The sequence below is a fragment of the Mastomys coucha genome, unplaced genomic scaffold (assembly GCF_008632895.1).
Source record: "Mastomys coucha isolate ucsf_1 unplaced genomic scaffold, UCSF_Mcou_1 pScaffold13, whole genome shotgun sequence".
Lineage (NCBI taxonomy): Eukaryota > Metazoa > Chordata > Mammalia > Rodentia > Muridae > Mastomys > Mastomys coucha.
Genome location: NW_022196895.1, coordinates 59,683,020 through 59,707,610, shown reverse-complemented (window position 1 = coordinate 59,707,610; position 24,591 = coordinate 59,683,020). Strand labels below are relative to the sequence as shown.

Sequence of the window (24,591 nt, the reverse complement as noted above, 5' to 3'; positions counted from 1 at the left end):
TCCTCCAACAGGCCACTGTCTTAGTTAGGGTTTCATTGAGGACAACATTTAACTGGGGCTGGCTTACAGTTTCAGAGATTCAGTCCATTATCATCATGGCAGGGAGCATGGCAGAGTCCAGGCAGACAGGATGCTAGAGAAGGAACTGAGAGTTCTACATCCTGATCTGAAGGCAGCCAGGAAGAAACTGTCTCTTCTGTACTGGGTGAAGTTTGAGCACTAGGAGGCCTCAAATCCCACCTACACAGCCACATACTTCCTCCAACAAGGCCACTTCTATTACAATAAGACCATAACTCCTAATAATGCCAGTTTCCAGGGGCCAAGCATATTCAAACCACCACAGTCACACTTACTCCAATAAGAAAACATCTTCTAATCCTTCAAATCATCTCAAAGAGTTCGACTTCCTGATGACCACAAGCACTCAAACATATGAGCCTATGGGGGCCATTCTTATTCAAACCACCACAAAGGACAAAGAAAGAATTTTCATGGTATAGATATAAACAGCCTGAAAATTGTCTAGCCAACAAGCCAAAACTAAAGAAAATAGAGGGAGCAATCTTTGTGCTGGAGAGAAGAAATTAGCATAGCCAAGATATTCTCAAATCAAAACAAAGCCATAATTTACTAAACAATGAAATAACACTGAGAACACTAACAAGACCACCAAAAGTCAACAACACAATGACCACCATTGAGACAACCACACACAAAAACTAGTGTAGGGGAACAGAGAATGGAGAACGACAGGATACAAGTGATTTCATAGAGAAAATGGGAAAAGTAGGGGATCTTTAATTAGAAGGAAAGAGAGAGATAAACACAGAAGGAGACAGGAGGACAAAGAGTGTTTGAAAGGATCATCAGACCTCACACTAATCTATCTAATCAGATCAAATAGTACATGAAAATCTGTCTATAAATATACATAAATAGTTTAAATGAAGTTCTCCCATGTGAGTTGACAGTCCTTCCTCCCTTCAGAGCCAAAGACCATCTAACAAAACCCCAACACCAGGGAGGCAGATGAATCTTTCTTTTGAGTGTCAGTCAAGGTTCCAAAACACTCCCAAAACATTGCAGACTATTGCTATTTTATTTGGTTGTCCCTTAGAGGTGAAGGTAAGTTCCTGTTACTGAAGACACTGCACTTCAGACACAGGGCTTAGAGGCCCCTGAGCTGAAACTGACCCTAAATCCTCCTTCCTGAGGACTAACTTTCGTTATACTAGAAACCTCTATTATAGATTCCAAAAGAGGAAAGCAGCCAACAGTCCTAGCAGCCAACAGCCATAGCAGCCAACAGTCCTAGCAGCCAACAGTCCTAGCAGCCAACAGTCCTAGCAGCCAACAGCCCTAGCTGTAATATTTATGAACTACAAGACCAGCGTGGTATGAGAACTAAGGGTAGGTACATTAGTGGTACAACACCCTAATGGCAACCAAAAGCTTCCTAATCCACAAGAGGGAAATTATACCTGATACTGGAAACAGCCAACTTACTGAGGCTAGTGAAATAAGGGATCTTGGAAGAGAACATGCAACTGCCCCTTTACTAAACAAGTACTAACTAAAGTCTAAATATTTGTCTTTATAAACATAAATAAGAGCAATCATAACCCCTCACAACGACAGTATGTTCTCTTTGCAACTATCAGAGACTATTACCAAAAACCACAACCAGCCAAAATGCAGAACTGGAGAACACAGTCCCAAAGGATACATCTCTAACACAACTGCTGAGCCTAAGACTCAGGAATCACTGTGGAGAGGGACAGAAAGGCTCTAAGTGCCAGAACAGGAAGTCTGGGGGAAGATTGTGTCTCCAAGGAATGTCAGAAGCTACAACCATTAAGTCTCTCTAACATGACTACCCAAACACAAGCTAAACATGGCCAACATCAACAGACATGTTAGTGTGGCCTGGAGAAGTCCAGGAGGACTCAACCCTATACAACTATAGGCAACTAAGGAATGAAACTAAGGGATGCTGAGAGTGGGAGAGAGTCTTTCCCGAGGAAGAGCACACCAATTGATTATCCAAAACCAACCTGTCAGCCCTGAAAACATGCATGTAAGTAACATTCCAGAGACTGAGCAGGTTCTGTTTAGGAATGTATTTGTATACACATATACATATACATGAAGCAACAACTATAGAAAAAGAAGGCCATGAATTTGAAAGAAAGACAGGGTGGTGACATGGTAGGGATTAAAAGAAGAAAGGGTGAGGAGGATTGATAGTATAATCTCAAATAATACAAGATAATATAAAAGAATTATTTTAACAAACTTTTACACTCATCCTTATCCATTATTCTTTTAATGACTTTCTTTTGAAAATGGAATGGAATCTAGGTGGTCTTTTCCTAAGACAAAAGCAAAACTGCACCGCGCTGTGTCCTTCTGCACACACTGTCCACAGCCAGCTGGAGTGCTTGTCATTACGATGTCTGTAACGACCAAATAAAGAAAAAAACTGCTTTCCTCAAATTAAGTTTTCACACCAAAGTTGAAAGCCATTTTCAAAGTACAGAGATGTGTGTAGATTTTATGTGCTTTTGCACCCTGTCAGCACCTGCTCATCCCTGGGGAGAGACTCAAGGACTCATATCTGCAGACAGCCTGGTACACACTCAACACCCTCAGTTTTTGCACCAGCACAGTTAAATTTTGTTTATTTATAACTATGGAAGGGTGAATATACTTTGGATCACAATTTGAACACAGGTGTTCTAGTCCACGTTTGGCATTTTAGAGTTAAAAGATTAACTTTGAGTTACCCTATGGCTAGGAGGAAGGAGTAAATCCTCTCTCAGACATTATATGTTATCAAACAAAAGCTCTGGGCTAGGTGTGGGTTAACTCTCATCTAGTTGTTGGCCAATGTTATCCTACAACCCACCTCAACTAGGATATTGACACTTTTCTAGATTATCCTCCATAATTGATGGTATGACTCTATTACTGAGGACATGTACTTGAATCACAAAACAAAGAAATCAAGTAGGCACTCACGTGAAAGTTTCATCCCTACTACCTAGCATTCTCAGTACTGGAAGGTGCTAGGCATGCTACTGGGGGAGAAAAGTCAACAGTATTATCCAGCTGTGAGCCCTGCCAACTATAATAACAACTGGCTTGGGAACATATTTGTTGGTGCAGTAGTGGCAAAAAGACATGTGGTGAGTAACTAGTGTCTGGGGGGATTTTAGGTCTATTCCACAAGACAGAACCTGCTACTATTGTTCTTTGTTGTTGTTAAATGGATGTAATATGAAACTGTTCCCTAAGAGTTTGCCTTATACCCATATATTAGTGTGTAAATCAGCCTTCATAAGAGAACCTTCTTTGTGCAGTACATGATGGTTATTTAGTAGACACACGTGCAGAGATTAAGAGACTGTGCAGTGCTTAGTACTCAGTGGGAGATCTATGTCTATATCTATATCTATATCTATATCTATATCTATATCTATATCTATATCTATATCTATAGTTTACCACTCCTTGGAAGGTTCAGGAAACAAAGGAGAAGGGTCAGAATGATTCTGACTAAGAAGGAGAAGGGGGCTGCTGTGAGACAGTGTGATCTGTACATGACATGGTCATTACACACGTGAATTCACAGCAGCTGCATATACAGACCTATACAGAGCCAAACCAGCCGAACCACAGGTGGGGAGGGGCTCACACAGTGCCATCCCTGGCTTAGGACCAACCACAGCACGGGTGGGGAGGGCTCACACAGTGCCATCCCTAGCTTAGGACCAACCACAGCACGGGTGGGGAGGGCTCACACAGTGCCATCCCTGGCTTAGGACCAACCACAGCACGGGTGGGGAGGGCTCACACAGTGCCATCCCTAGCTTAGGAGTTCTTGGCAACTACTGGCTGTAGAGGAGGGAAAGTCAGGTCTTTCTTAGGGAGGCTGCCCTTGCTCCAGTAGCTGGCCCTATATCCGTGCCCTTGATAGGAATAACAGACTAAAATAGCACATTTGCAGTGTGGAACAAGACACCTGGCAAAGAGAAAATATTCACTCATAGCCCATCAGAAGTGTGCTTCACACTATGTCAGTTAAGAAAAAAATATTTGCCTTTAAGTATAATAAGAAATATGTATAGACTGGAATTAAAAGATCTCTTCCTCTAGTCATTTCTGTACTGATAAAAAGGGAAACTAGAGCCCACGCAAGGCCATCCATCGTATGCTGCAGTAGAGTCAGGGAACACTGAGGATTGACCCCACAGAAAGTTGGGGGTATTAGCAGTTCTCCGCTGAGGGCCTCTGCAGGTTCCTCTCTAAGATGAGGGAAGCAGAAGCATCCTGGGCCACAGCCTCTTCTCAGGGCACCTCCAACTCAATGGCTAGGTGACATAAGTTACTAAAGTCGAGACTTGTGCCCAGTAGAAGAAAGTCTAAAGGGTCAATCAGTCCCAGGGCTCCTTAAGATCAGCTAAGGCTTTCTTTGCAATGGAAACTCAGCTCAGTATCTCCCCTGGCCAGTTCTCCTTCTTTCCTTCCCTTGAAGCTATTGATCCCAGGAACAGTCCTAGACACCAGCCAGCTTTTGAGTCTGCCGCCTAGAGAAATGACTTATCACACCTGCCTGAAGAATCCAATGAGAGAGCAAAGCAGATTTACTACGGATGTGCCAGCAGAAATCTATAATTACAAAATGAACAGAAGAGACCAAAAAACAAATGGAGCAAAAGATCCACAAGGCAATAGCATAAATATTCTAAAATAGTGTGAGGCTTCATTTGTGTATTAGAAAAGAAGAGGAGGAGGAAGAATCATCATCATCATCATCATCGTCATCATCATCACCATCACCACCATCAACATTATCTTCTCTGCTAGATTTACTTACTATAAAACAGGAGGGAGTCCACCCTCACAGACAGGAGAGTAGGAGGCAAAGGGTGAACTTTCTGGGATGCTTTGTGTCTGGAAGCAGATTCATTCGACCAAAGGGGACATTCAAGTAAAAACAGGTCCCCTCACTTATTTCATAAACATACTGCAACCAAAAAGAAACTAAATAACTCAAGGATATAGAAACAGTGTAGCCTGGTCTAGGCTTCTCATTAATTTCAGAGTTTTTACACCTTTTCTTCCATGTTATTTCAATAAATACATCAGATGGGAGTTTTCGCTTCTTGTTCCTGCCACCAGGCTGTCCCTGCTTCTGAAAAGCTAAGCCAAAATAAAATGAGTTGCACTGGTCATGGTATTTTATTACAGCAACAAAAAAGTCATTAATATAATTAGCAATTAAAGTTCATCAAATATTGCATGTTAATGGCCTTATCTCAAAATGATAATTATTAACCATTCAATAAGAGACCAAATAAAATAAATATTTAATGGTAATGATGCCATAGAATAAAACAGCAATAGATATAAGAGGAAGACGGCATTATGGTCCATTAATATTATATATGAAAGGAGCTAAGCAAGATACAAGGCTGTTAGACATCTATTTCCAAACAGCAGAGCAAAACTTAATCAAGATATTCCTATTTGAAAAATGAAGGTCTCAAAAAACTCACTTGTTATTGTAGACAAGTCCACCACCAATGAACATGAGACCTTTCAATAAAATATAGGGTTATGCTATGGAAATTAAGGGCAAATCCTCAGTTACATTTAAAATATTTTATATCTGGGTTGGGAAGGTATCTCAGTTTGTAAAGTGCTTGCCTTGCAAGCCTAAGTACATGGTTAAATCCCCAGACATGAAAATATGTGCTTATAAGCCCAGTTCTGAGGAGGTGCAGATGAACAGCTCTCTGGGGGTCACTGGCACCAGCCCAGCCTACCTGTTGAGTTTCCCGCCAGTAAAATCCTTGACTAAAAAAGTTTTAGAGTCAGATGGACCCTGAGAAATGACACCCAACAATGTCCTCTGGCTTTCAGTTGTATTTTACTCACACATGTACAGGGATCCACATACATGTGTACTCACACGAAAATTAGTGTACACACATGTACAAATATTTCATGGCTATTAAAATAATGTAAAGTAATTCTAATTTAAAAAAATAGGAAAAGCAGCCAGGCGGTGATGGCACATGCCTTTAATCCCAGCACTTGCAAGGCAGAGGCAGGCGGATTTCTGAGTTTGAAAACAGCCAAATTTGAGGACAAAATGAGTTCCAGGACAGCCAAGGCTATACAGAGAAACCCTGTCTTGAAAAAAACAAACAAAAAAAAAAATAGGAAAAGCATTTTAGAACTAAGTGTAGGCAGTACTGCATAATATAATTTGACATAGGACTTCTTTCTAGAAATCTCTGAAAATTAATCATTTTCTAACAATGAAATCATAATTATAATTTGCTAAAGAAACGGAATCTTCATCTCTTTCCATATCCAGTCCAATATTCAATGTTCTCAAAGTGTATACTGGATTCTAAAACCCTTGGATTGCTAACCTGTCTGGTAGCTTTTATTCCCACCCCTGGCATGGTGGAAGGACAGACAAAATCCCCTGATACAGCAGACTTCAGTCTGTGCCACCTTCCCTTCAGGCCAGAAACACACACTGAGATCATTCCACTTGGAGGTCCACTCCCTGCTTTTAATAAGCAAAATAAGATTTCAGTACTAGCACTTTAATAACTAATCTTAACTGTCAAGCTGACTGCATTTAGAATTGACTAAAACCTGAGTAGCTGGATATGCCTATAAGGGGTTTTGGTTTGTTTGTTTTGTTTTGTGTGTTTGTTTTGGGGCTTTTTCCGCTCACTTGAGGTCAGAAGACCCACCTCACAGCAGAGCTGCGTCTTTTGGCGGCAGCCCGTAGAAAAGAGTATGGGAGAAGCTCTGGGGTTTTGCTGACTTGCCCTCACTCTCACCAGCAAAATTTGTCTATGCTGTTGGTTAGGCATTATTTCACCACTACCAACGTAACTTCTTCAGAATTCAATCAAAGAGTGAAGACCTACTGAGACACCCAGCCTCATAAACCACGAATGGATTCTTGGCCTTTCCACTGGAGATAGCCACTGTTCGCCTAGCAAGACCGTAGCCTGTAAGCCACTCTAATAAATTCCGTGTGTGTGTGCATGTGTGTTTATTATATATTCATTCTGTCACTTCTGTTCGGCTAGGCCAGTGGTTCTCAGCTTTCCTAATGCTGCAATCCTTGAATGCTGTTCCTCATGTTGTGGTGACCCCTCAACTATAAAATTGTTTTGTTCTACTTCATCGTAACTGTAATTTTGCTACTGTTATGAATCTTTTTTTTTAAGATTTATTTATTATTATATGAAAGTACACTGTAGCTGTCTTCAGATGCACCAGAAGAGGGTGCCAGATCTAATTAGGGATGGTTGTGAGCCATCATGTGGTTGCTGGGATGCAAAGTCATGACCTTCAGAAGAGCAGTCAGTGCTCTTACCTGCTGAGCCATCTCACCAGCCCCCTGTTATGAATCTTAATGTAAATATCTGATATGCAGAATATCTGACATATGACCCCCAAAAGGTCATGACCCACAGGTTAAGAACCATTGCTCTATAGAAGCCTGACTAATACAGTTGGAGGAACTAAAAAAACAGAAGTAGAAAGATGAATTCTTTTAAAGTATCTGGAACAGGCTTTCCACTTTGTTGATATATCCAGTTACTAAAAGCTCGCCTAGCTTCATGTAGAACATTAAAAATTCATGGTGTGAACTATTTAAAGAACTTATCTATTACACAAACTTATCAAGATAAATGTATTTGATTATCCTGATGTACTTATTGTGAAGAGCAAGGAATTCAGTGACTCTGTACATAAAACTTTTGACAATTTGTGGAAAATAAGTAAAATAATGATGCTGGCTGGTTGTGTCTACCATCTCTGCAAAGAATGAGTTCCACAAACAAACAAAAAACCCAACAAACTTCTCGCATCACAGGATACAGTGACAAAGGAAAAGGAGCTCGGTGATACACATGAACAGCTCCAGAGAAGCAGTCCAAAGGTTTCTAAGTATGCCCTGGCAGAGCCTTCACCGGCATCCAGAGCGCAGCTGCATGAGGACAAGGCTAGGGCCTGGTTTACAGGTGGGAGTAGAAACTGCAGCCCTGCAGCCCTCTGAGCTGCCTTAAAGGTGCCAGTGAAAGGCCAGTACTGGCCTACAGGACTCCTGCCTAGACACCACTCTAATACATGTCTCTTTAATATAGACTTGAACGTATATTACATAGTCTTTCTTTGGTTCTTTCTTTCAGTGCTTTTCTTCTAAAGAACTCTAATGTAAAGATTCTTTTAAATTCCTTATTAAATCCCTAAAACTTCATTGGAAAGAAAAATCTCCATTTCTATTCTGCCACAACTTTCTCTTTTCCCTTAACCTTTTCCTCTTATTCTAGTTATAGTTTTCTAGTTTGCATATCAATTCATTACTTAAGATAAGACCTATGGAAGTACATCCATGAATCACAGACTTTTGTATAGACAAACCATGGGTTAAAAATAATACTAGAAGTACTCTAGAAATCCTGAATAATGAGATGTAAATTAATTCACAGAACAACTAACCCTACCCATGACACATACACATACTTTAAATAAAAAACTGACATTTAAAAAAATTAAATCCTTTTTTTTTTTTTTTGGTTTTTCAAGACAGGGTTTCTCTGTATAGCCCTGGGTGTCCTGGAACTCACTCTGTAGACCAGGCTGGCCTCAAACTCAGAAATCTGCCTGCCTCTGCCTCCCAAGCGCTGGGACTAAAGGCATGCGCCACCACTGCCCTAAAAAATTAAATCTTTTTAAAGAAGAACATTTCCTGATATCAGCAGGATTATACCTTGCCCTTAATGGTTTCACAGTTTAGCAGGGGATGTAGATGAACACTTTTAGTGCTCGCACTCTAAAGGAGGAAGCAGGCAGATCTTTGTGAGTTCCAGGCCAGCCAGGGTTATGTAGTAAGACCATGTTTCAAAAAATAAAATAAATAAAAATGCCCCAACTTGGGGCTGGAGAGATGGCTCAGTGGTTAAGAGCACTGACTGCTCTTCCAGAGGTCCTGAGTTCAAATTCCAGCAACCACATGGTGGCTCACAACCATCCGTAATGAGATCTGATGCCCGCTTCTGGGGTCGCTCAAGACAGCTATAGTGTACTTACATATAATAAATAAATAAATAAATAAATCTTTTTTAAAAAATGTCCCAACTCATTAGAAATGCTTCTGTGACATGGTAAGACGACTCTGGTCTTACGTGGAGGGGTTTCAACACCAACAAGTCTCATTACAAAGCACCTTCCACCCAGTGTTCCCATGCACAGCAGTCCCAGAATCGCAAGACCCGTGAAAGTAGTTGCAATAGCTGTATCGTTTTAAAATTGTTATTGGGATTTTTTTAATTACAGTGGCCATTCATGCTAGTTGTATTTTCTATGTTCCATCGCTGGTCCAACTTTGCAAATCCTATCCAATGCCAGTGGCCTGGTTTAATTATTTCACAAGTTTTTAATTGAAACTTTTGTGAGTGAGGATGCCTGGAAAAACCGCCGTGGCTGAAAACCCTGACTGGCTGATTAGAACTGCACTGGCACCTAGAGGTGAGGATGCTGCAGTTCCAAAGGCTTAATTATCTTATTCTGGGTGGGCCTTGGCTCTCTAAACAGCCATTCCTTGCCCACCTCAATGTCAGAACTACACCTGTGAAGAAGAGATTAAAGAGCTTTTGGTTAAGTTAGCAGACCACTAGCTTCCATCCACTCAAACGCTAAGAGTATCATCAGACAGCTTCTGAGAGTGTAACTGCTTCACTGAGGTGGCTACCAATGTATTTTTAATTGACTTTATAACTTTCTTTCTTTTGTTACTATAAGACTTCATGAAACTACTTCCATAAGAGAGCACGGGACTGAGGTTACTGTAACTCTATGTTCCTTGGGCCAGAGTCATTTCTATTTGGCTACAAAAAACCTCTATCTTAACTATTCCTTTTGAAGTGAGTGCTACAGTGTGTACGTGCATGGGTGTGTGTGTGTGTGTGTGTGTGTGTGTGTGTGTGTGTGTGTATGTACACATGCGTACATGCACATGTATACACACACACTTTCAAACGTTTTGGAGAAGAATATTGATCAGAAATTCAAGAGCACAAATTTGAGGAAGGTGTTCTTTAGAGAAGAACTGAAAACATAAAGTTTTAACTTTAAAATGAAACTGGGGCAATTATAGCTAAAGAGCAATGGACCCGAAGAGTGGACCTCTTTCCTGACTTGACTCACTATTACAGATATGCTAAAACTGCAGGATCCAGTCAGGATTCTGATATTCTGTTGAAAAAGATAATGTCTTAAAAATCAAGGTGATCAGCGTCAGAAACCTGAGAACTTACATGTGTGTCTGGCCAGTGAGTAGTTGGAGCCTCCACTTGTCAAGCCAAAGCCTTCAGGAATTTGACTGGAGCTTCGAGGTCTGGTCAGCAGCTTCGGTGGTTCAATTTCAGCTCCAAACTCTGCCCCTATCACTCCCAGGAGAACAATAGCTGTTGCCTGCTTCCTTCTTTCTTCATAAGATGTCGAGATTTTTTTCATTTGTGGGACACTTGACAAGCAGCCTAAAAAACAAAATATAGGAATCAAATTGAAAAAATACCATTATAAAAAGTATATTTGTTTAGAAGAACATTCTAGATTATGCACTTCAGAATAAATAGTTATTTTCAGAAAATGGCACTGGGACACCAGGAATATGTCACTGATTCACACAGATGGAAACACTTTGTTAATAGCTCTCAAGTCAAGTACAAAGAGCTCCAAATCTTTATAGGTTTATTCCTTATACTAATTTCCTATACATTTTAGTTTTTTCCCTTTTCATACACAATCTTATGTGTTCATTTCAGATCACATGTCAACTGTTTTCATCATGAAGCTCCTCTGATGTTACAAAATGACTTTGTAACTTCTAAGGCCATGAGGAAAAAAAAATCACATCTCATTTCTTACATCTCCTATAAAATTGTAGTCTTAGATGTTTAAAAATATTTTATACTAAAGAAAAATTTTCAATCTACATTATAACATTACATTTTCCCCCTCCACAGAAGTCTTGTTTGTAAAGACAAAAGAAATATTTATTAAAAATATGAACAAGTATTAAAGTAGGAGGAAAGAAGGTAAAAGCTCCAGAATACTAGAGAAGCATCAACAGTCACTTCCACTGTTTAAAGGGACCATAATTCTAGACAAAGTCATATTTAACAGTTTGATAATCCAGATCTCTGTGCATTCACCGAAACCCAACCTTATTTACGTACTTAACAGACTCAGGGGCTTAGAGCACATAGCAACTGCGACTGGAGTCATCTTCTGTGGCACTGTATGCTTTACTCTTTACACAGTGTTCTGGAAATAGGAAGCAACTCGCTCCCCTCCCCCACGGCTCAGCAGGAGCGTGCTCCACAACAATAGTTCAAAGGAAAGCTCTATTCTGCAGTTGCACTGATTGTTCTGTCAGCTGACCTCTGCAGAAGGGAATTGCTAACTGCTGCCTTGCTCCTTAGCTGACAAATGAATGATCGCAGCTCCATCTATTTTCACTATGGCTGCCTCTAGCCCAGGTGCTCAGACAGAGAGCCCGGTGTGACATCTTAGATCAAGATGAATTGGCACAAACTCCTGATCCAAGATTGTTTTATACCATTTAATTTAGTTTCTTCCCCTGCTTGGATGAGCACAGCTCTGGTTATGGATTTCTATTCTAATGTACTGAAGCAGGCCCTGAAAGGAGCCGATGAAGCAGCTGCTAGAGCAAGGGACTGCAGGGATACTGATCAATAGGCAAGGCATTGACCCCAGCCGCTCAGCCTCTGCAACGCCAGGCTGGAGGGGGAGGGGCACAGCAGTCCACATGGTCAGCTTCCAGTAGGAAATTAAACAAGGGGCAGGCATTTGAGGAGTTCCACTCTCACCATGGCCTCCGCCTTCTCTATGTTCCTTCTGTTTAATTACTTCAATCTTGTCTTAACTCCCACTCCTGAGGAAAGAATTAAGACTTTACACTAGTTTAATTGGTACTTTCTGTCAGCCATTTATACATTTTATCCCTAAACTAATAGTAAGGATTGTAACAGGTGCCCTCTGCTAACTGGAAAAATATGAAATCCTAATTACATCACTTGGTGTAATTTAAAGTTTGGCATGTGCTTGGGCTCATAATAACGCTGTCGAAACACTTATTGACTCTAGTGGTGCTACCATTCAGTATTTAATTCTTATAATCACTCAAATGTAAAAAGATAGCTCTTTGTGAACAAGGAAATAGGGAAAGAAGACCCACTGAGAGAGACACTGAGGGCTGAGTGACAGCATAAGGGGCCAGATGCATCCCTGGTGCTGTGCCAAAAATAATGGCAAACCTGCCTTTAGTTTCCCAGATTTGGAAATGTGTTTCCTTTATTGGTCTGGCCTACGTTTTCTGTTAAAAAGAAATAATGTGTTAATTAGCTGCAATGTTTTCCTATAAATGAAACTGTTGATCAAAAGGGAGATCTGGAGATGTTAAAAATAAAATAATTCTTTAAATATAAGTCTCACAGTTTCATGAAAACCTGGTTTTTTTTTTTCACAGAGACATGGCTCCATTTAATCATGCTAAAGGGTGACATAGAGATCCATTTTCTTGACAGGACGGTTGATCACCCTATCACAGTAAGAAAATTAATACCTTCAACTAGCCTGTGCAGAAAATAGAAGGAACTGGATAGTGAGGGACATAAATGTCTTATATTGAAGCTGCAAACAGAAAATGCATTCCTGTGTGAGCATGATGCTTCCTGATGACTGGGCGACTCTTAACACAATATGGAGGTTTCATCTCACTAAAACACTAAAACAACCATTTAATTCATAGGGTTCCTCAAAAGGACACAACTGTCTTTATATTTAGCATAATTGACTCCTGATTTACAATAACAAGAATAAACACTTTGCTTACAGCTTAACTGGAGCACAGGTAAAATATTTGAGAAGTTTAAGCTATTAAAAGGGCTGTGAGATATTGATTACTTCATTTAAAAAGCAGTCGGAGGGTGCAACTGAGAGGTCAAGATAAATGTAACAATTTGAAGCACTTTACTAAATAACTCTAAAGATCATGTTAATTGGCTTTGTGCAGTTCTGGGGTAAAATTAATTTTATCCTAGCTTACAATAAAAGGATTAAGAGACATATTAAGTTCTTCAGCTTTAACTGGAAGAGGAATCAATGGACTTGACTTAAAGCTAAAGGCGTTTTTATGAGAGATGAACTACCAGTAGATACTTTATATCTGCAATTAGCCATATATTGATAGAAGGTTGTTATTGTATTAGGTATTAAAACCGTAGATAAGGAGATAGCACCAATTTACTACTCTGATAAAATACTTTAGGAATTCTGTGGTTTGATATAGGAAAACTGTTTTTTAAAACATCGATTCTTTGGTTAGGACTGAATATCATAATGCTTTCCTCGTTGACTTTTATCTTAAGAAATTCTAGTTAAAATTAATGAACAATGTGGTTGAATTCAACTGAGATTCCCTTTAAATTGTAACAATATGTAAAACATGTCGAACTTTACAAACATACCACTAGGATTTCTTAAGCTGGTACTTATTTTAACACTGGTCATAGAATAGCAATTTTTGTCAGAAATTTTTGGTATACAATAGAGTCCAAGTGATGAGCATTTTATAAATCTGACATGAATTAAAATGTACTAAAAATTCATTTTGGAAATTCAGAAATAGCTGGTTTTGGTAGATAGAAATAGTAGAAATAGATGTTAAATGCTTTTCTTTAGTCTTAAAAATGTCTTAGAATCATGTGTGACACTTAACAAAGGCAAAATAATTTGCACTTAACAAGACATATCATTATGTAGTTTATCAAAAATTAGTTATAGAAATATCCATGTCAGCTGATAAAATTATTTTAAGTAATTTGGATTAGATTCTGGTTTCTATAGACTTGTTTTATTTGAAATAACTCTTTTTTTTTTTTTTTTTTTTTTTGCTAACACTAGGCTTTAACAGTTAAAGAAAACTAGTAATTTTTTTACATTGTCTGTGTGGCTGGCATTAGAACAGCCTGTCTTGACACACTACTCAAGACTCTATGACTATGAATTCCCAGAGCTGCAACAGATTTCTTGACTAGAAAAATATTCTCCTAAAATTTTCTCTCAAGCCTGAAGACATTTAAAATGTCATGTGACAATATTATCAAATATTGACCACAAAAAGGATTTAAAACGGTACACCAGGCGAAGTTGAACTGAAAATGACACACAGCAGTGAAATCTGCTGTCAAGAAGTTTTCAAATCAGATTTCAAAGAGTTAGTCAAATGGCTTCTGAGATGTACAATAATCAAAATCATCTTTGTTTTGACTGACTCCTATTTTAACTAATGGACCAGTGCCTAACGGAATATTTACAATTCATTGTTAAGGTGTGCCGTTTCCTCATCATTATATGCTGCTAATTAACTCTGTATATGTTGACACTCAATATACGTGATTATATCCCCACATAGAAGTGTAACCCATTCTTAGTGAGGCTTTTAAGACATGGTATTTGAGTGAGCTACACATATATTATTGAGATTTTTAAAGTGTGTTGACCACATTTTAGAATTATATTTCAAAACATTGAAGCTGAGGCATTCTCACCATCTAAATGTTTCTATATAAGATTAACTAAATATTTTTATATGTGTTTGTTATTCTTAGGATTCTGTAAGACAGACAAAATACAATGTCATAAAAAAAGTCAAACTTCACTAGATATAAAATAGAAATCTTCTAAACAGACCTTAAAAGAGCTTTCTAAAATCAGATTTTAAAAAACTTAAAAGAAGCAAAAGTCTTTTAATATTAATATTAACTCACTTTTAAAACAATCTAGTTTTAAAGGAATGTATAATCACAGTCTGCTGATTAAATTTCAGCTATCTAGTTTACCACTTTCTTCTTAAATATTTCAAAGTTGAAGATATTAAATGGAGAATGAATGGATTAAATGTTTGATCTGTGGCAATCCAGGGTGAGGAAGGACTTGGAGGGCATGCACGCTCCTAGTGCTGACTCTGGCCTCACAGGTCGGTGCAGGGAATCTGAGGAACCTTGCATTACAAGTGCTGGACCTCAGTTCCTTCTCTGAACTGTGAGTCAGTAAGAGGGAGCATTACGTGTTATTTTCATCTGCTAACTTAGAGTGACTCAGTTTATACAAATAAATTGTAACACGACATCTAGACGTGTTCTACATCTTCTTTTAAGAAAAAAAGAAAGAGCAGCTAATTTAAATGACTGTCACAGGGCACCCACATCTATTTTCAGACTTCCCCAGTGTTTTAAAGTAGGTATGTGTGCATGTGAGCAGCCTAGCAGCTCCTCCCACTGTGTTAAAAACCAAGTAACAGTTGTTGCTTTGTTCTGAGGGTTATCTGCCAGCATGTTCCTCCCCCCCCGCCCCCTCCGCACACTGGTGGGGTGGAGGGGGCCTGCCCCACACCTATAGTGCCTTCTGCTTTTGTTGCAGGTGAGGCACCTCTCCCCATTCCCAACAAACGTGCTATTAATTCGTATGCGTGCACGATGGCCCCCTGCTGGAACACACTGGGTCCTGCAATGCCTGTGTCTCAGGCCCCTCACTGATTAAACTCTTTTGAAGTAATGTCTCTGCAAAAATGTGTATTATGTGTGTACATTTTAAAATCCATGAAGGCATTTCCTGTCAAATCAGATCAACGCAAAACATCTGACCACGTTGAAATTGCTTTGTAAAACAATTAGTGTTATCGGTGTCCCGTGCTAATTATTTTGATAATTAAAAGCCTTAAACGCTTGCAGCTTGCTGTGGTGGTGCATGCCAGCAAGCTAAGCCAGAGAAAGCTTGACCACTGACAGGAACTTGCATGCTTCACAGTGATCATGTAAACAGTCCGTTTCTTCACACAGTGCTACTGCATTGCTCTCTGTGATCGCATTGCTCTCTGTGATCGCATTGCTCTCTGTGATCGCATTGCTCTCTGTGATCGCATTGCTCTCTGTGATCGCATTGCTCTCTGTGATCGCTCTCTGTGATCGCATTGCTCTCTGTGATCGCATTGCTCTCTGTGATCGCATTGCTCTCTGTGATTGGCATTACTCTACTTTCCCTTTTTTCAGGAAACCTTAAAAAGCAGATTAGTTTCCTTGTCTTTACCTTTACTGCACTGTGACTATGTTTAAAAAAAAAAGGAAGAAGACTAACAAACAAACAAACAAAAAACCTGAAAAACAACAACCCACAAGAATTTAAAAACATCTTAATTATAACTGTACAAATAGTAACTTTAAAAAAAAAGAGAGAGAGAACTTTCAGGGAGATGCTTATAAAAACTGTACAGATTTGAAAACAGCAAATCATTTGTATAATCTCTTCTACTTGTTTGTTGCTCTAAAAATCCCATCTCCTAGGTTGAGACTTACATAGAAAGTTGTTACTGAAGACATTTTAAAACATGAATTTCCTGGACAGTCAGAGGTCATTTACAAAGATTTTTATACCTGCTCATTACAACTCAGTAAAATAAACTGTTACACCTGGAACATTTTTATGCATAAGATGACAAAACACTTATTGGATTCACATAAAAATTACTTCAGTGGTATAAAATTGAGACCAAAAGGGACAACCGCTTTAAACCACAGGAGGTGTTGACAAGGACATCTGTTTCTACAGGGAGCACTTGGAGCACGGTTTTGGTTTAATTACTGCACTTTCATTCCTAATAATGAAGCAATGATACTCCACTGAAAGTCTCCATTGTAAAAGGCTTTTGTGGAGGAAACTGGAGTTGCCAGGGTTTCTTGCTGCCTCTGCTTTTGAACACTCATCACAGGCTGCATTTTCCCTTCTGCTGCCTCCTGCTAAGTAGGAGGGATGGAAACAGAAGTTAGGAGAACACAATGCCTTGGTGTTAATGGCCACAGATCTGGGTCAACTTGTGATGGCTCAGCCCAGGGCCAACTTTTCTTAGTGAGGATTCTACCCAGTGCACAAAACACCGGAGACAAAGACAGAGAAGAACTCAGCATCCAGGAAGTTAGCCAAATGGGATAAATTTTAACATACATAATCCCTGAGGAGTGAATAAGAAATGTAAAAAGTAAAAAATAAAAAAATAAACTTAGGTGAGGTTAAATATAGAAATAAAGAACTGTAAAAAGTTGGAAAAGTCATAGGCAACTTGGGAATATTTAAGAGTCACGTTAATAAATAAACAGGAATATAAACATTTGAATTTACAGAAAGAGGCAAACCAAAGTGAACAGAGTCCATGCCTCTGACAAATTACTGACTGTCTGCTCATCATTATCACACAAGTATTCTGTCTAAGCCGAAGGTAAACTGCTAAGAGACTAACTCTCATTTTGTCACAGATTTCTAAGGACCTTCAGGAACTATGAAAAACTGGAAAGTCTGAATCTAATAGACAGTTATGCAGATTTTTCATTTCTAATCTTCTCATATGTGTGGGATTTTGTTTTTTAGTTCCATGTAGGAGGAGAATTATGTGTTTATAGGGTTATTATATATGGCTTTAATTTAACTTATGAAATTGTTTTGCACATCATTTTAACACATTGCTAATTAGACTATCAAATTAATTTCAGTTATTTGGCACTTTCTTCACGTTTTTTTTTGTCCACAAATATTTCCTTTACTAAAACCCTATATTATTTATTGGAAGAATGGATAGATATAGAACTGATTCTCTTCCATTCAGCTATGGTACATGATTCGCTATTACTAACTCCATATAAAATGTGCATATTAGTTACCAAGCTTGCACATGTCAGAAAATAGCAACCTCTGGGTTTCAAAACCTTTCACAGATGACCTGAGTTCATCTTAACATAACACTGAGAGACATGCGGACAGCTTATTCCTTGAAATATTATGACGATAGATTGGGAAATCTGTCATTTATAAAATGAACATTAACAGAAAAGTTTAATGTCTCAACCTACATATGTACATAGTGAAATACTCAGGTTGATAGACATGATACTAGATTAATAGCAATCTATTTCTGTTACAGGCTAAAACAATGATTTATTCAGAATTCTTCTAGACTAGTACAAGTCATTAGGCTACTTAGGAGTTAAAAAGAGAGAGCTCCCTGATAGACTCTCGTCTTAATTCTACTTATATTGTAAAACATATTCCCATATACAAAAGTCATAAAATATGTATATATTAATATTGGTAAACACACGTACCAAAGATGTCTATCATTTTATCGAACTATGAAACTGTTTGAAAAGAAAGACAATGACTATCAAGTGAAGAGAAGATAAAACCCTGACTTCTTACACCACCCCACAAGAGCACCAGTGTTAGTGTCATAGCTCCCACGCAAGGACCCAACACAGAGAGGAATGATCAACAGCCAGAAGTAAGTCTATGATTAACATTACTCTTAGACATAAATTGTTTTTTCAATCAGCAAGATAAAAGGTCATTTCTCTAATACTTTACCCCAATGTTTTGATTTCTGTAAAATAAATAATAAACATTTTTCTTATAAATGAAAATTCCACCAAAATATGTTAAAGAAATAAAGTTCCCATTTAAAAACATTATCAAAAAGTTCAAATTTATTTTTAATTTTCTAATGGATCTAAACAAATTACACTTGTGTTTTTACGGAGCATCAAACATCCACGAGCACTATGTATTTGTTGTAATGATACAGTTATAATCATTTCACAGTTACTGTCCATATTTTCAATAAAAAGCCAGATATTAAAGTCTGTAAAGGAAGAGAAAGCAAGTCCAAATCAGGATGTAAACCATCTCATGGGTCCAGGACATAGCTGGGGGTGGGAGGGTGGAGGGGATGGAGGGGCTGGTAGGACTGGGGGAAAGGAATAGGAGTCGGTCAAGGGGGTAGGGGGATAAAGAGGGTAAAGGGGGTAGAAGGGGTAGAGGGGGTGGAGGGGGTGGAGAGGGTGGAGAGGGTGGAGAGGGTGGAGAGGGTGGAGGCACAGGAGTTTGAGCGACAAGATGGAAGACACAAAGAGTGAGTGAGCATGCTCCAGGCTGATGTTGAGACTTCACTGGCTTGGATGTCAGTGTCCGTGCACAGAACCATGTTAATGTTTAATAACTGATCCAATGTGAATTGCTACTGGGGACTTTCAACACTGTGCCATTTTAAATGTTCCTTATATAATAAGTAAACAAAATTGGTTAGAAAAAATCTTAAAATACATTTTCATACATTGTATGCAATAGTGTTCATATTCAATTTTGGGAAGGATATTCTTTTAGATATCTGAAGTAACTATAATAAGTCTTACATGGAGATTCAAAGGGAATATTAAAACACACTAAAAATAAAGTACCTAGCATAAACATTATTACCTCCACCAACTGAACATGTAAGTGCCTTTACAGAAAGGGAAACTCAGTGTGGCATATACAAAACCATAATTGCCACAGAACAAGTGTCTTCAAATATAATAGGCAGTAAAAGCTACTAACTTAAAAAATAAATGTAAGTCGTACTTGTACATAAACCTTCCTCTCAATGTCTGCATGCTGTTAGAATACATGTACAAATATTGTCCAAAGTAATTCACTAAACTCTAACTACTGGAAATAATTCATCATCACATCCGAAGCTCACATGATAACATGAACGAATTGCTGTGAGTTGCCATAAGGGTTAGGCCAATCATTCTGTACTGCATAGCAGTGCTATTCTAAGCCGATAGTGTGTTTAAATCCACACCAATGAAATCAATATGGTACTGTTCTATTCAAGGTGAGACCAAATAAACCTGTCTGAAGGTTTGAGGAATAGGCTTTGCAGTATACTTTGAGTGCTAAATGCCTCTCAGTCCAGAGATCTGTCATTAAATAATCATTAGCCATCATTCACCCTTCCTAAAAAGCTTAACATCTAAACTTGTTCGGCATCCTCTAAAGCATTAGTATAGACGAACAAGTAAGTGCTCATCAGTGTGTAGAAACTCAGTCCCTCCCTCACACTGCATTCTCTCATCAAAATATTCCTAAATATTACCACACATGCTACGGATTAGCACACAAAGGCGACAAGTGACTAGGAAAAAGGACTTAAATGTAATGATCAGTCTAGGTGAGACATAAGCCACAACGTCACAGAGCTATAGCCAAGTCATTCCAGACTGTTCTATACATATAAAACTCAGTGTCTCGCCTGCCTTTCAGCATCAAATGTTATTTAGCTCCACAAAGAAATCAAGCAGAATTAGACCGATCTCAATAGGGAATCCATTAGGAGGGAATCTGTGCTTTGATCTTGAGTAGATTTTAAACAAAGCTTCCTATATCAATATAATTATTATCTCAATTTCAATAAGTGTTCATTTCAGTTCCTAAATAACTACTTTACGAGACCCATTATTATTTTAAATATTATGAAACTGAGGGAGAAAATCAAGGTATGCTTATCTTCTATTACCTAGAAGATTAAATATATAACACTGAATGGTCCTAATTTAGTTATTAGATCATTTGATGGTCAAAGTAATTTTTTCTTGGCATAACATCAAACTCACTTTCAAGTTGATATTAAAAAATTGTTTCACTGAGACATTAATTTGTCCTTTACTTATAAAGCAGAAATAAAAATATATGACCAGATACTTACAATCCCATCTACAGCTTCATAACTTATCATTTAAAACTTACCAAATATAGATTTTAATGCAAATAAGAGTCATAACATTATTTGAATATTTAAGTGAATAAGATGTTATATTTTCCCAGGTATATTTTTGGCCCCAAATACAAATATTTATTTACTTGATAAATGCTTTAATATTCCAATTATATACTAAAGACATATAAAATACTAGTATTTGAAATTTTCCTAGTATTCTAATTATTAGTTTTTGGTCTATTATTTTCATTTCTCTCTGAATAATAATAATAATTGCTAAGAAATAAGTGCAGAAATATTTGGATAGTTTGGCAATTATATCACATCATAATTAGTAAAAGATTCCATGGTTTAACAAATTAAAGAAGAAAACCCACTGTCACCCCAGGTCATTTGTAATGGTCCCTTGTTTCAGAGTGGCATGTGGCGGCACTGAAGTTTCCAGAATTCTGTCAACACACTCTGGAGTATAAAATGGCCATGCCTCTCCTTAGCAGATGGACTGACTGGACCAAGGAATGAACTAAGGATAGGTACTGGGCTAGTCATTAGGAAGAGGAGGAACTTCTCCGCAGCAGCTGAAGAACCACTACCATACTGGCACTGACCCGCACTGTAAGAGAGCGAGGTGAGCAGAGCCAGTCCCGACTCAGCGGGAATGTTGTGAGCATGAACTCCCACCTTCCCAACTCAAAAATTCTCAGAAGTTTAAAATATTCCTTGGCAGCAAATACAATATATAAAAGTTTACAATTACAATGGCTTACAAAAATGAACTTCTAAAACACACACAATTTATAAAATTGGTGCAGCTATCAGTAGCCAGGAGTATAACATCAAGACTACAACACAGTGCGCTCCAACCAGGCTGGCCGACAATACAAGGCCTTACCTCAAAAAATCAAAATACATTATAAAGCATTGGTGCTGCTAAAGCTTGTGGAAGTACGCTTGGAGTTTTATGACTACCAGCAGTGCTGGCAATGTCTGCGAGGCCGGTCATATCATTTGAACCCCCCTCAGATTTGGTACAGAAAATCTCTTACTTACCATGGACTCAAAACTTAATGCCACCTGTCTTACATTTTAAAAAATGCTTTATCAGGAAAATCATTTTAAATTATTTTAAGTGATAATCATTTTTATTCCTATACTTAAATTTTGGCCTCCTCTTTAAGTAATTGCTAAAAACAAAGGACAGAATTTCATTTGCTCTCTAACAACTGTTTTTATACCCTAAACTACATTATATAAAAAAAGAAACAAAAATGTTGTTTTTGAAAGATCTCATGTCTTTAAAGATATGATAGATTAACTGCAATTCAAATATTTATTTAGTATAGATAACATATGTAAATGAGAATTCAAAAATACATAGTGAATCTTCATTGATTTTTAAAAGGTGATTTTGTAAAATTAAGCTAATCTCAGAAAGAGAGAAGACTTTACCACAAGCATATTTAAATAACATGCACAGTGTGTTAAAAAAAAAAACACATTTAAACTTGTACTACAAATGTTACTTATAAAACATCTTCAACATGTGTTACATGAAAATTTTAATTTTTAAACTATTAAATCAGTATCTGATCAATTAATAAAACAAATACACATATGAAAGATTCATTAATCAGTGAAATGTGTTTTGTATAAAAATTACTTAAAATATAGCACAGTCTAATTATTATTAGAATGTAATAGTTACATCAGACTTGAGGTTACTAAGCATCCATTATTATCCCAGTTAAAAGTTTAAAATGGCTAAGTTTAATTATTGTAAGAGATATCAATGTCATAATACTCATTTTCCTTAAAATATTTTCAAAACTCCCAACCCAAAGACTTGGCTATTTCCTAAATACAAAAACCCACAAGGTTCCTGAAAAATGCCACCAGAGGTCTCATTCAGCGAGGCGAGGCTGCTTTTATACAGTTTTTACATGAAACCACAAATAAGAAACAGAACTATGGCAGGCCCACAGGATCGTGCAAGCTCAATACTTGACTGCTCTGTTGCTGGGGCAGCTCTAGAGAGAGTTAACCTGGTGTGATAAAAGACTCGACAAAGCAATTCTGACTGTGCAGCAATGCTAAGTTGTGAACTAATACAAGAACAGGAGGCCCAATCACTGTCTTTCACCATGCACAATTTACACATGGCTTTATCAATAGCCTTACTGCTGAATACAGAACACACTCTATTTGGCTTTCAGTCAATTAAGCTTTAAGCTGTCAGCAAACAAGACTTTTAAGTTAATTTTGAATCACCACGAATCAAGTTGAAGGTTGTAAAAGGGCGGCTCACATGCTGGCATGAAAAAAGGCAGTTTAATTGCCTCTGAATAGCTATTACATGCTGCAATTGGCCTATTGAATCTTAGATGATCTATTTATTTATCAAAGTACAACTATCAAAGATTAGTAAAACAGTGAATAATATACCTTGATCTTTTACTAGACTCCGTAAGAATCTGATATATTTCCAATAGTATAAAGAGTGAATATTTTAAAGTACATTTAATTTTTAGTGTAAATTTTTGAGAAATGAGAAGCTAACAAAACAAAAGCTGGTAACAGAATGGAGGAATATGTTTCTAGGAAAATTATACACACTTTTAAAAGATATTTTGCACCACAGGATATTTTAATATTTGATATAAAATATGATTTAGAATGCATATGTTCCCTTATGAATTGAACAATTAAAGATGTGTATGGAATTAAAAGGGTAAAAAAAGAAATTATAAAACTGAATTAGGTTGAAGATTTTGAAATATCTCAGTTTGGAATTTCTTACATTAAATACATGCTTGTGAGGAAGCAAACAACAACAGATGCATCGTTTTAATTCCTTCAAATGGAGATTAAGGATTTCTTCAAAAAATTAAATCAAAGCAATCTTTATAATACTGCACATCATCTGTTTTTAAGGCTGTGGTTGGTTACAAAGGTACTCAGTTTTTTCCTGGAATTAGTTATTTCAATTTCATGTCCTCTGCTTTATTATTACGGGGTTGCTCAGAAGTGTTTGGTACATATATTGATTTTTCTTATTTGAGGAAAGCAGTGAAGCATTAGGTCAGTGGGGGAGGAGGGAGTGGTTAGCTTTTTTAAACCCTCGTAAACATAGATCAAATTTAGGGATGATGAAACTGGGCAATTTTGTAGTGGTGGAGGTGAACTATGGCTTTTGTATATTCAAGATGAGTTTCACATGTTAATATCTCAACAGTTGAACCCATTAAACTGTGTACTCATGGTTACATAGGGAAATCACATGGAGATTAATATCAACAAAGTAGTACTGATTTTAAGAATTTGAGCAGATAGCAAGTTCATTATATGGTTTTATCATAAAAAACATTGTATACTCTTGGCAGCACATACCCACACCGTGTTTCTGGTCAGCAGAGTGAAGGGTTTGGGAAGGAGCGCTCTCCCATTCCAGGAACTACCACACACTTAAGGGCTGGGACTCACAGGATGGGAGCGCTTGCTCATCCTCCCTTCTTCCAGCCGTTAGAAAACATTTTGCTTGCATTTACGTTCATAAAACATAATCATTTACTAGTTACTTCACGCAAAAAGATAAGCTACTGAAACCATAAATACAAGAACTTTAAAGTAGACTATGCTTTCTGATTCCCAAAGGAGACAAGTTGAAAGTCAGAGTGGGTGGGAGTGGTCAGGGTCAGGCAGAGACTCTGCACTGCAGAGGTGCTCTCTCCATCACTGAAAAACTAACGACTCCTCAGTATTCAGTGGTCATAAACACTCACTGCACATCTCCTCCTGCTCGTGTGCATTTATATATGCATGGAGGACACAAAGTATTACCAACACCCACATTCTGCTCATGTAAACACGTCTGACAT

General features: G+C 37.8%; 1 protein-coding gene across 2 annotated transcripts in view; it reads right to left on the bottom strand.

Moving 5' to 3' along the window:
* Positions 1-24,591, bottom strand: part of Wdr7 (WD repeat domain 7) — a 293,177-nt gene that overhangs the window by 119,585 nt on the left and 149,001 nt on the right. For both annotated transcript variants that reach the window (XM_031365861.1, XM_031365862.1), the window contains one exon: positions 10,365-10,586. In XM_031365861.1, the coding sequence (XP_031221721.1) occupies positions 10,365-10,586 (222 nt within the window). The remainder of the gene's footprint in view (positions 1-10,364; positions 10,587-24,591) is intronic.